This window comes from Vigna umbellata, chromosome 3 (assembly GCF_029865625.1).
Source record: "Vigna umbellata cultivar VRB3 chromosome 3, Vumbellata_1.0, whole genome shotgun sequence".
Taxonomy (NCBI): Eukaryota; Viridiplantae; Streptophyta; class Magnoliopsida; order Fabales; family Fabaceae; genus Vigna; species Vigna umbellata.
Genome location: NC_142167.1, coordinates 57,247,195 through 57,259,608, shown reverse-complemented (window position 1 = coordinate 57,259,608; position 12,414 = coordinate 57,247,195). Strand labels below are relative to the sequence as shown.

The window sequence follows — 12,414 nt, the reverse complement described above, 5'->3', positions numbered from 1 at the left end:
GATAAAAACAATATAAAAAACAAAAGAAATGAAAGATATAAATATAAGAATCATTAAACCTAATAAGTACGAAAAAGACTGTTATGTAAAAGTTTTTATTTTAATTTATAAGAGTTTATGTTATATCTAATTTATATTTTGAAAGTTTTTTCGAAAGTTGTAGTCATTCTTGGTAACTATTATTTTGTAAAGGTTTGCCACCTTATTTATTTGCAACTATTTTATTTATTTGGAGAGATTTAAAACCTCCATTTGTGTTTTTTATTAAAATAATATTTTCTTCATATAACAATATGTTAGGAAGCTATAATATTAAAATAAAACTAAATTATATTACAATATCCTTTCCGTTCAAGGCCTTTCCAAATGGCACACAGTTCAACCAAAGAAAACATCTCCTTGAGGCACTTTAGAGACAAAAGCACATTGTTTTACCCCTATAATCACGAAGCAGCACTCCCAAACTAGCACTGTATCTGTTGATAGAACCATCAATGTTTAGTTTTGTAAATCCAAACTCTGGCTTTGTCCACTCACACCATCTTATGTATCTAGAAACTGGGTTGAGAATGTTAGCAATTTGGTTGAGAGTCCTTATCCGAACCATCCCTGTGATTCTTTTCTGAGTAGAGGATAACATGTATGTGCTATTTGTTTCATGGAACTCTACTCTTAGCTCTTTTTCCTTATCCCTCAAGCAATTTTCACTGGTAGTACTAATCTGACATATGCTCGAAACCCTGTGATAGTAGAAGCAGAATAAGTATTAGGAGCCCTTCTAGTCTGAAACAGTTCAACCATTTGTGAAAAGTTCAATTATTCTTTACAGTAAAAACCTCTATAATATAAAGTGTGCGCATTTTCACTCCATAGTCAAATTGCGTTAGGGATACCATAATGCAACAGACTTGGCTGCTAAAGATTCAATCATGTTTATGATGTCTATCAATTAAGTAAAATGCTCGGTTTTACTTAATTGAGAATATTATTGTATAGATTTATTAGCTTTATAGCTAATACATATTATGATCTTGATATAAGGTTACGAGAAGTGCAGCTTTTATACAGAGACATGTAAATAATTTGAATGTATATAAAATAGTAAACATCAGACATATTGACGTTAAAATATTCAGAGAGCTGATCAACAAAGGTCTTTGTATCGACGTCACATACATCCTCCTCCTCGCAAACGGCAAATGAGAATTACAACACAGATCCAACAAGGAATAGTTATTCAGAAAGAAAAAAAAATAAAAAACATAAATTGAGAAAACCGGGACTGTAGTAATGGGAAACACAACAATAATACTAATGAATATCAAAATAATAATGAAAAGAGACTGGAAAAACAAAGCCCTTAACTGTTGAGAAAGATAAACAAATGAGAAGAGTTATTTTAATTTTGATACATTAGAAGGATAACAAAGATACAGAACATAAGCATTCGAATAAAACCAAAATGTCAAAGTTGACATTCTTACCTTAGCTTTGGAAAAATCTATCAGCTCGACTTCAAAATGAAGTTCATCCTCCTAGGAAAACCATCAGGGGCGATAATAGGACAATCATCCTCACCATAATGCAACTGATGCTTCATCTTGAACTGCAAGAATAAATAATACAATCTGATAAGGATCAAGCAAAATAATACCCAAGAGAAACCATTGGAAGGCCCCATAAAACATTAAAATTTGACTTTCATTATTCCCGTAGGATTATCGATTACTCAAACCATTAATATATTCAAGAAGACAATAATCATTTCACAGATTATTCCCCAAATCCATAAGAAAACCCACATATAGGCGCTGCAAAACAAAAGAAAGAAAAAAAACGTTCAAGAAAACCAACAATTGAATTCATTAAAATAGAAATACCAGGTAATAGTCAATTTTCCTCCTGTATCATTATAATTGTAGAAGTGGTAGACGATATGCTTAGAACTTCCATTGTTAGATTTTAGAACTTATGGACAGACGGCATTCCGTTCTCAGCCTCAAACCCAATAATCCCAATGATCTCTTTCTCATAAGCTCTCCATCGTTCACCAACCGTCGTCATTCCGTCAAAACCATATCTGCTATAATCAACCCTTTTTCCTTCCAGAAGCATCAGTCGCCTCCTCCGCCGCTGCAGCAGCAAGTCTACCAACCCTTCAGCCCTCCGCCAGAACCCCTCCATCACAATACGGCAACCTCGACATCGCCGGCCGCATCGAAATCCTCGCCAACCGTCTCGGCCTCTGGTACCAGTACGCGCCCCTCATAATCTCCCTCATTCGCAAAGGCTTCTCCCCTACCACCATCGTGGAAACCACCGACATCTCCGGCGTAGAGCATAATCGCCTCATAGTCGCCTCGTAGGTCCGCGACTCCTTCGTCCAGTACAACGCAGACCTGGAACTCCTCGCCGCCTCCGAGACCGGCGGCGCCGAGCTCCTCTACAACGCCTATGGAGATTGAAGAACTCGCGCAAAATTTTGGAGGGAAAGAATAAAAAAGAGTAAAAGAATTATCATAATTTGTGTAGGTTACGAAGAAATTAAAAGGAAAAAGTTTCTTTTACAACCCAAAGTTGCCAACTTTTCACAACGATGGTGTCTGGGTTTGTAATATTTTATTAAAAAGGTACATTAACGTATTTTTGAAAATGCATTTAAGATTCTTTTATTCATTTTGAGGTTTCAGTTCGGACTTCCTCTCTCCCTACCATTTTTATTTCTGTCTTCTTCATTTTTTTTTCACCATTTTCACGAGTATTGTTTTGATCTTCCTATCCATCTAAAAGAAATTTCGTCTTCATGTGTTGTTGTTTTCGACTTGACGGTATTTTTCTCTTTTTCGTCTCTTTCAACAATTTTCGCTTTGTCTAGAGCATTGCTTTCACTCTCATGGGTCTTCCTCTCAATCTAAAACGAATTTTTCACTTGAGTTGAAACTTGTACATGTTTTTTTATACAAAAGATGATCATTATAAATGTTGGGTAACATGTACTCATAATATATTATATGAATAAAATTTTAATTTTGATATAGTACCATACATTTTGTACTAATATTGTTGGACTATAAACATTGAAACTTTTATTTGGTTATGGATGTTTGGTACACAAATTGATTCTATAAGCGACCTTGATAGACCTGTTGGTGCCTAAAAAAAAGATCCAATTCAATTACGTAAAATGTTTTTGACTACTGCCCACAGCTCCTGCAACACAAGTTTTGGTACAAAACCAGATTTGTGTTCGTGTAATCGTTTACAAAGTTCGTGTAATCGATTACTATGGCCAAAAAGGCCTAAACTTGATTACTAAGGCATAATTTGAAAGGTCTTTCAGTCTAGATTCCAACAAAACAAGAATCAACTCATTTGGAGTTCGGTGGAGAAAGTTATGAGCAAAACAAGCAGCAAAGGTCAAAGTTGGAAGGAATATATAAAACCTTAACTTTAAATAATAAATTGTACCTACTCAGATATCCACAAATTACAAATTAGTAGTCATTGCAAATTTTTTTTAGTCTAGTTTCTAACAAAAAAAGAATCACATCATTTGGAGGTCGGTGCCAAAAGTTATCATTAAAATAGCTAGCAAAGGTCAATGTTCACAACATGTTAACTTGGTCATGAAACATTGGGTCTTTCCTCTACCAAGCACTTCCCAAAACCCAGTTTTCAAGTTCTACTCACACTTAAAAATTAAAAAGAACTCTCATATATTCAAGAAATATGAAAAAAATTACATAAAATGTCTTTGGCTACTTATGTGCCCATAGTTGGCTCCTACACCACAAGTTTTTGTCCAAAATCAGATTTTTGTTTGTGTAATCATTTACGGAGTCCTTGTAATCGATTACAATGGCCAAAAAGGCCTAAACTTGATTACTAAGGCATAATTTGAAAGGTCTTTGAGATTAGATTCCAACAAAATAAGAATACACTCATTTGGAGTTCGTGGAGAAAGTTATGAGCAAAACAACCAGCAAAGGTAAGAGTTGGCAGAAATATATAAAGCGTTAACTTTAAGAAATAAACTGTACCTACTCAGATGTCCAAAAATTACAAATTAATAGTCATTAGAAATATTTTTTAGTCTAGTTTCTAATAAAAAAAGAATCACATCATTTAGAGGTCGGTGGAAAAAATTATCATTAAAATAGCTAGTGAAGGTCAAAGTTGACAACATGTTAACTTGGTCATGACACCAACATTGGGTCTTTCCTCCACCAAGGACTACCCAAAACCTAGTTTTCAAGTTCTACTCACACTTAAAAATTAAAAAGAACTCTCATATATTCAAGAAATATGAAAAAAATTACGTAAAATGTCTTAGGCTACTTATGTGCCCATCGTTGGCTCCTACAGCACAAGTTTTTGTCCAAATTCATATTTTTGTTCGTGTAATCGTTTACGGGGTCCTTGTAATCGATTACAATGGCCAAAAAGGCCTAAACTTGATTAAAATAGTCAGCAAAGGTCAAAGTTGACAACATGTTATCTCACTCAAATTGTCTTTGGCTACTTATCTGCCCACAACTGGCTTCTGTAGTACAAGTTTCTGTACAAAAGTCACTTTTTACTCGCGTAATCGTTTACGAGCAAGTTGTAATCGATTACCAGTGTTATTTTTGGGTACACAACTTTCAGGATTTCACCTAAGTTGGTCATCTCACAAACATTTTTTCTTTCCTCCATCACAAACATGACTACTCAATCAAATTGACCACTTTCTTCATTCACATTCCAAACAAAACCTCATTTCACAATGACAATAAAGAAGGGAATAACAATTCAATTAACATTAACAATAATTAATAGAAGCAAAGATGCATCTTTTATAACATTGAACAAAATTGGTACATTACACTTATTTGTTCATCTATGTACAATGTTGTGACTTTCTATAACAAATCAATACAAAAATCACTCATGTTGGATTCTAAGCGCTCTATTTTCAGTGTACGGAGTCCTAAGTGTTTTGGTCTTGTAATGCTTTCGTGATCCGCTAAAGCACGCATAAAACTTTCTCTGCGTTTAATTTTTTGTATGTTTTTTGGTGTTGGTTGATGCTCCTTCTTATCCTCTCCAACTTTAGTAGCTGGTGTCTTCACAGAAGAAGAAAAAATTTCCTTGCTTGAAGTACCAACATCATCATCAACCTGAAATTTAACAATATATATCATAGTATACAATCATTCATATTCTCATCAAAGATCACTGAATATATCATAACATACAAAACTCAAACAAGAAACCACATACCAATCAAAAATGCAATCAACAAAATCGAAAACCCAAATACAAATTAAAAACGCAATCAACAAAATGAAGAAACCCATTTACCTTGTTTGAAGGACCATGATCACCGGACATTGCTATTGCACACTAAAATGGAGGGAGAACGAAACACAACACCTGCAACAAAGCTTCGACGACGGAAATGGAGAGGGAGAACACAAAACGAGATAGAAAACGATGAAGAATATGACAAAATGAAGAGAGATGAAACAACGCAAGAAGTATTTTTGGAAGCTAAAAACTCTGGACCAAAAGCCCCTTTCCACTACAATTATAAATTAAAATTTATTTAAGAACGCACATCTGTGCCACCACGTGGCGTTGTAAAAAAGTTGGCAAACTAGTGTTGTTAAAATATCGGGATCCAAATTAAAATTAGTTTTTAAAAACCTCCGCAGAATCATTTAAATTATAATAATAAAATCTCGATCTTCTTAAATCATATTAATTGAAAAAAATTTATATCATTATATCACATATTCTATAAATCTATAACTTTTGTTCTCGCTAGTTACATATTAATATTCATTAATATTTTTATATACTCAATAGGCATTTGACGGATTTCCTGTTTCCCTTATTACTTTGAACGTGATGATTAGCTATGATTGAGGCTTTCTAGAGTTGCTCCAACGGTTCTTTGTGTTTTAGCTTTTGTTCTATTATAAGTCCACCATAACATTCTTCAATCTTTATCATAGATTTCATTTACACACTGTTTGATAAAGGGAACCATGAAAGAAAAAAGTGCCTAATTGAAAAGACATTATAGAAGAAATGAGAAGACATTTTTCTATGTTTTCATAATGGAAATTAGACCAATTGGGTTTTTGTGGGTCCTCAGTGCCAATACTTAGTGAGTGGAGCAAGTTAATCACTGAAATTGGAAGTTGCATTGTCAAGCAAAGGAAAAAAACACAAACTCTTCTGTCTCCCACCCTCAAAAGAAAGATTAATAGCTCACAACAAAAAATCTCATTCCATTAAGGAAGGTTGACAACAAAAATCACACATGTGAATCACACCATTCGTTTTTCTATTAAAGATAAAATCCTTAAAGACTTTATATTCACGAGATTTCACTTAATTTTCTATTTTTTTAAATAGTGAAATAAAATGTATTGTTTTCCGTTTATTTTATCTGTCTTTTTATGGAGTTTCTCATTCTTTTTTACTTAAACATTTTTCACTTTCACTTTATTCTCACATGTTTTCAATCATTTCACTATTTTAACCCATCCTTACATTTCTTTCCCTTTGTAACAAATGAGAGATGAAAATATGTAAACAGTGATGCGTGAGAGAAATGATTATTTATTTTTTATGTGGTGTATGTCTTTTTTATTTATGTGGTGTATGTCTTTTTTATGTGGTGTATGTCTTTTTTATTTTTTATTTTTGTATTAATTAAATACTTTTATTTTCTTAAACTTTTCATTTATTATCATTCTAATTATTTATTTTTTATTGTAAATTTCGGAATAAAATTACCTTTCTTTCGTGTCTTTTTCTTTTTTGCTTCTTCAAAAGTTTGTATTACGTCTATTAATATAATATATGAACATTAAATAAAGTAAAGAATTATCAGAAAACAGAAAAGAAGCACAAAAAATTGATATATAATTTTAGTTTTACTCGCTGACCCTAACATATAATAAATCTTTCTTATTAGCATTCAATTTCATTAATGGTGTGTTCGTTTGAGGACGGATTTGCGAGAGAAGTGATGTTCGGTTGCGCTGATTTGCAAATAGAGAAAAACAACGATTTGCGAGATTTCACTATGCGGTTCATTTCGGTATTTTGCTGTGGTTTGCGATGATTTAGGCATAAAAGACTTAAATGCCTTGTACTATTTGATCAATTCCACGACAATATTCAGTCATCCATAATATAAATAAAGGAAAATATTAATGTTTGAACGTTCTTCGATTCTTCAGTTAAATAATCGATTCCAACCATGTGAGTAAGCCCATGTGATTAAGTTGAAGACAAAGAGAGTGGTTAATGGATGAGGAAGAACGCGGTTGGTGATGAGGAGCAATTGCATGGAGATGAGGAAAGCTTGAAGAAGAGATGTTTATGGGCATGTATTCGGTTCCACATAATACCGTATCCGGTTCTAGCATTTGGAAGAAATTGCAAAGCAGGCGTATTCGATTACAAACTTGGCATATCCGGTTCCAGACAACGTTTTTTCGATTCTACGCCGCTGTCAACATGCATGGGCTGATGTCGTTAACATGTTCTTGGTCTCCCATGGAAGCGATGGTGGCTTTGGGGTTGAGGAGAAGGCCGCAGAGGATGGAGGTGTGTTCATACCACTAGCATTGGTCCGTACACAGGCCCAGAACAATATTTGGCTTTTCTCCCTACAGTTTGATGAACCTGGTTGGGAGTCTTTGCGTTTACGCCGCAATTTGCAAGCACGAAGGAATTCCGTTGAGATTTCCCGGCACCAGAGGCACCTGGGAGGGTTATTCCTTTTCTTCCGATGCGGATTTGATTGTGGAGCAGCATATTTGGACCGTTGTTGACCCCTATGCGCGGAATGAAGCATTTAACTGTTCGAATGGTGATATATTCAAGTGGAAGCATCTTTGGAAGGTGTTGGTTGAACAGTAGTGGGAGTCGAAGATGTGGCAAGCCTTCTAGGTGTAGAAAGTGTACCAAGCCTTTTGCTGTGAGAGGGGGTTAGAGGACACACGAGAAAAATTGTGGTAGGCTTTGGTTCTAATAGAGAAAAGAAGAAACCCTAGGTTTCTAATCTGAAGGTAAAAAGACTTTGGGTTTGGACCAAGAATATTGTGTGTGGCACCCATGGCTTTCATACATACACTCCATGTTGCATGTTTTGGTATTGTCAGGGATTAAACCAACATATTTTTCATGCACTTTTTTTTTCGTCCATACACCTCCACTATTTGTGTCAATCTTATAAATTTATATTTGGTAATAAATTATATTACAAACAAATTCTACATTTAAAAATAAATTCATTTTATTAAATTATAATTTTTTTACTTTTTAAAAATGAATTTTAATAATTTTAAAAAATTTTACTTTTTATAAACAATTTTACAATTAAATATAACATTAACAAATATCATTTTATATTACTTTAATAACTAGGGGCATTTTGGTAATATTTAATTTCTACAAATTAAACCAATTTTTTAAATCTGTCACATCAATCCAATCATATATTAATTTTTACAAACTTTACTTCCAAATCCACTCTCAATTACCCACAAATCCACTAAAAAAAATAATAAAAAGATTACCCTCAAATCCATTCAATTACTCTCTCCCAAATCATCTCCCATAACATGAGCACACCCTTAAGACGTTCATATTATCCATGCTTATTTGCTATTGTATTCAAACCTAACGGTTGATTAGTTAGGTAATATATCTTTCTGGAAGGTAATATTTCAGCACTCGTTATATTTTTATATCCACCATTTTAATTTTTCATTGTTTACTTTTTACAAATATAAAGAATTATTTATTTTAATAATTATATTATCTGTAGAAGGGAGTTATCAGCTAATTCATTAGAGATGTGAAAATAAGTTTAACTCACATCATCATCACAGCAAGTGTGACTAGATTGAAAAAAAAAAAAATTTTCTTTTATAAAAATTTGAATTAAATTGAAGCCAATTTATTTAATTCATAAGTTAAACGATTGAAAGTGAGTTCATTCATAAATCATCAACAATAATCATTACCTACATTTTCTTTCATATGTATTTTATTATAATTATTTATTATTTTAAATTATGTAGGTTAACAATGAAATTTTTAAAAGATTAAAATGTTGTTTAAGATTAAGGAAGTAGTTAAACATTTTGATTCTCCTTATCAAATCAAGTTGCTTTACTCTATAATAAATAAAATAATTAATAAATAATAAACAAATACAAAGATTGAATACATATTATAATAAATATATAAAATAAATTAAAAAACAAAATTCGAATAAGTCAACCTATGAGTCATAGTTGGTAGAGTCAAATTGAAAAGTTTGTAGTTCACGTTACAATAAACTAGATAAAACAATAATTTTAATTTAACTAATGGTGAGATACCCTATTAAACGAATTTGATATCCCTAGGTAGGAGGATGCAATAGGAAAGCTTATTTTGTTTTATTTTTATTCTTGTATATAATTACTTCATAGGGGTGTAGCAAAAACCGAATCGATGGAAGAAAAAGGGTCCAACCAACCCATTACGTCATCATAATTTTCCCTATTCATTTTCATGCTTTCATCCTTCACTTTTTCACCTACTACAACAACATCCTCCTTAACCCTGGATTTCGTCTCCATCAAAACAACACACTTCATTACACCTTAACTGTTTCTTTCTCTCACTTTCCTTTCTGGTTTCTGTCTGAAATTGTTGGATTCATAATAAACATCTCCACCCTACAAGAACACCATCATCCAGTCTATATTTAGAACCAGGTTTTAACAACTCTCTGTTGTTACTCATTCAACTGGGTTAGAAAGCTCTGTTCTAGTTCTGTTTAACCCTTTACTTGCTTTCTCTCTTTTCAGTGATTGGAAGCTTGTTTTGCAATGGAAAAGGTGTTTTGAATTTGGAAATTCATTCAAAAGAGTAGTGGGAAATCGGATTAAGTACCCTATCTTTGATGAACTAAAATATCTATCTGAATTCTGCTTGTGTTATAGTTTATTGTTCTTGATCCTTTTTCTGGCAAGTTATAGAACAAAGTTTGAAGTGGTAACAGCAGGTTAGAATGAATTCATTCGATCAGAGTCATCAAACTACCAGCTTCAGGTACAATCCAAACTCGAACACAATGAATCATGCAGATGATGATGCTGAGTTCTCAGGGATTCTTGATATCTATGTTCATCATGCTAGGAACATTCATAACATATGCATCTATGATAATCAGGATGTGTATGCCAAGTTCTCTCTTACATACAACCCAGATGACACTCTCTCCACTAGAGTCATAAAAAGAGGTGGAAAAAACCCAATATTCAATGAAAACTTGAGGATGAAGATTACCCAGATGGATGCTGTTCTCAAGTGTGAGATTTGGATGTTTAGCAGGTCAAGAAATCATTTGGAAGACCAGCTTTTGGGATTTGCTTTGGTCCAAATTTCACAAGTTGTTGGCAAAGGAAAGGTGACTGAAGATTATAGCCTTTCCTCCACTGATCTTTTCCATTGTCCTGCTGGAGCTGTCCAATTAACAGTGTCTTTGGACACATGTTTTCCAACAAGTTCCAAGGTGAATTCCTTATCACAATCAGCTACTAATTCATCCATATCCTCAGAAGTTGTCTTGCTTGATTCAACAATCTCTGAAGATATTGCAGACCCAGTTGAGTATTCAAGAATTGAATTTCCAGATGTCGGTGTTATGAAGGAGAACCAGAAATTGGTTTCTGAGTACTTCAATTTGGACTTTAATGGTTCTTCTGCTTCAAAGCCTAATTCAGTAGGATTTCTACCATTTCTTCAACTTGGTGATTCTCCTCAAGGTAATGATTATGAAATGACCGTTACAGATTCAGATGAGAATCATGAGTCCATTCCTCCAAATGAGAGCACTCAGAATTCTTCGTTCCCAAGCTCCAGTACTACAAGCTTAAGTGATGATAGAAACTCATCTGATTCAGTTGAGGACAAGAGTAAGTTGAGGGGTGAGTCAAGAAATTTTTTCAACGTTTCAGTCAAGGTTGAAGGTTATGAGAACTCTGGTGCTAGTCCAGATAACCCAACTTCCAAGAAAGAAAGTGGAGCCAGAGATGATAAGCAATCGAACTTCCCATCAAGCAAGGAAAAGGAGATCAATAGTGAAAGAAATAATGAATCAGCAAGGTTTGGTCAAGTTTTTTCTGCTCCACTGAGGAACATCAATATGGAGGCTGAGCAATCAGCTATGCAACAGCAAATAGTTGACATGTATATGAGAAGCATGCAACAATTCACAGAGTCTTTGGCAAAAATGAAGATCCCAATGGACCTTGATAAACCTGAAAGTGATGGCCATGGTGACGTGATTCAAAATCATAACAACAGCAAGTTCGAAATAGATAAGAAAATGGATGGATCACGTGTATTTTATGGTAGCCGAGCTTTTTTCTAGTTATATCTTGATGCTATGTATGCTTGACAGATTAGTATGCCCTTTAAGTAAGGAAGAAAATCTATTCGGAGAGCTCAATTCATGAATAGATTTCAGTATCTTAGTATATTAGTTTCTGGTTTTTGACACCCCAAATTTACAGATCAACTTATATCTTGATGCACAGCCAACATGAATAGTTCTGTCATAGGAAGACGCGAGAGTTTAGTTTATTGTAACATGGGGTAGCCCAGTTTCTCTAAATATTTACTATGAGTTAACCTGTGTTGTTTAATCACCCCTTTACATTCTTCTATTTCAGTGCATCACTGTACTGCATTAAAGTGATTTATTTCTCTGTAATTCATAGGAATGCTTTTGTCAATTTCCTGTGATATTGAAATAGTCCAGAATCTTGAGATGTGTTGATTCACTTTGTAGTAAAAATTAGCAATTCATTATGAGATGATGATAGCAGTAGTAATTTAGTAAATTGTTTAGCTGAAGTGAAATGCAAGAAATCGTCTATTGTCATAACTAATAATGGTTTAGAGTTGAAACTAAGTTCATCATTTTATTGCTTCATGCATAATTAACATTTTGAGTGAATTGAAAGACTTTGATAAAAATGTACATTAGTGGTTGATATTAATTAGAACTAAATTGGCACGCATGCATGCTATTCAACATGTCTCAATCTCCTTTCTGTCATGAGGCTGGCATCACCATGCTCAAGTCATATATATGTATATATAGCTACAAAAATCTTACCTGCTTTTTGAAAGTTTTGTTGGATGCATTAGGAGAACTGTTGGGAAGGGTTTGATGCCTTATTTTGCAATTATTGCTATACCTAGTTAGAGAAAACCTAGTTGTAACCATAACCAATCTGATAATGGCAACTATTATTAAGCTGTTTTTTCTCAACAATCTAGAATTGAACAATTTCAAGTGCTATTTTATCGACAGCCTCAAATATGGGTCCCAAGTGATTGAGAAAT

At 33.5% G+C, this 12,414-nt stretch overlaps 1 protein-coding gene and 1 long non-coding RNA gene across 4 annotated transcripts; one reads left to right on the top strand and one right to left on the bottom strand.

Annotated features, from left to right (window-relative positions):
- Positions 1-294: 294 nt before the first annotated feature.
- LOC148203076 (uncharacterized) lies at positions 295-2,606 on the bottom strand. Its single transcript, XR_015784590.1, has 3 exons — positions 1,881-2,606; positions 1,485-1,606; positions 295-740 (listed from the first exon to the last, which is right to left on the bottom strand). It is a non-coding gene; the product is annotated as an uncharacterized LOC148203076 (long non-coding RNA).
- A 6,904-nt stretch (positions 2,607-9,510) lies between these two features.
- On the top strand, positions 9,511-11,879 carry LOC148203075 (uncharacterized). 3 transcript variants are annotated; one of them, XM_088108707.1, is made up of 2 exons: positions 9,512-10,110; positions 10,198-11,879. In XM_088108707.1, the coding sequence occupies exons 1-2, from the start codon at positions 10,070-10,072 to the stop codon at positions 11,432-11,434; spliced, it is 1,278 nt and encodes a 425-aa protein (XP_087964833.1). In that variant the 5' UTR covers positions 9,512-10,069; the 3' UTR covers positions 11,435-11,879. The 3 variants fall into 3 exon arrangements, with proteins under 3 accessions (XP_087964832.1, XP_087964833.1, XP_087964834.1); XM_088108708.1 differs by having other exon boundaries at positions 9,514-10,110; positions 10,232-11,879; XM_088108706.1 differs by having other exon boundaries at positions 9,511-11,879.
- Positions 11,880-12,414: the final 535 nt, after the last annotated feature.

Bases quoted from the DNA above. Each gene is read 5' to 3' on its own strand.
- LOC148203075 (XM_088108706.1), top strand. From the start codon at position 10,070: ATGAATTCATTCGATCAGAGTCATCAAACTACCAGCTTCAGGTACAAT.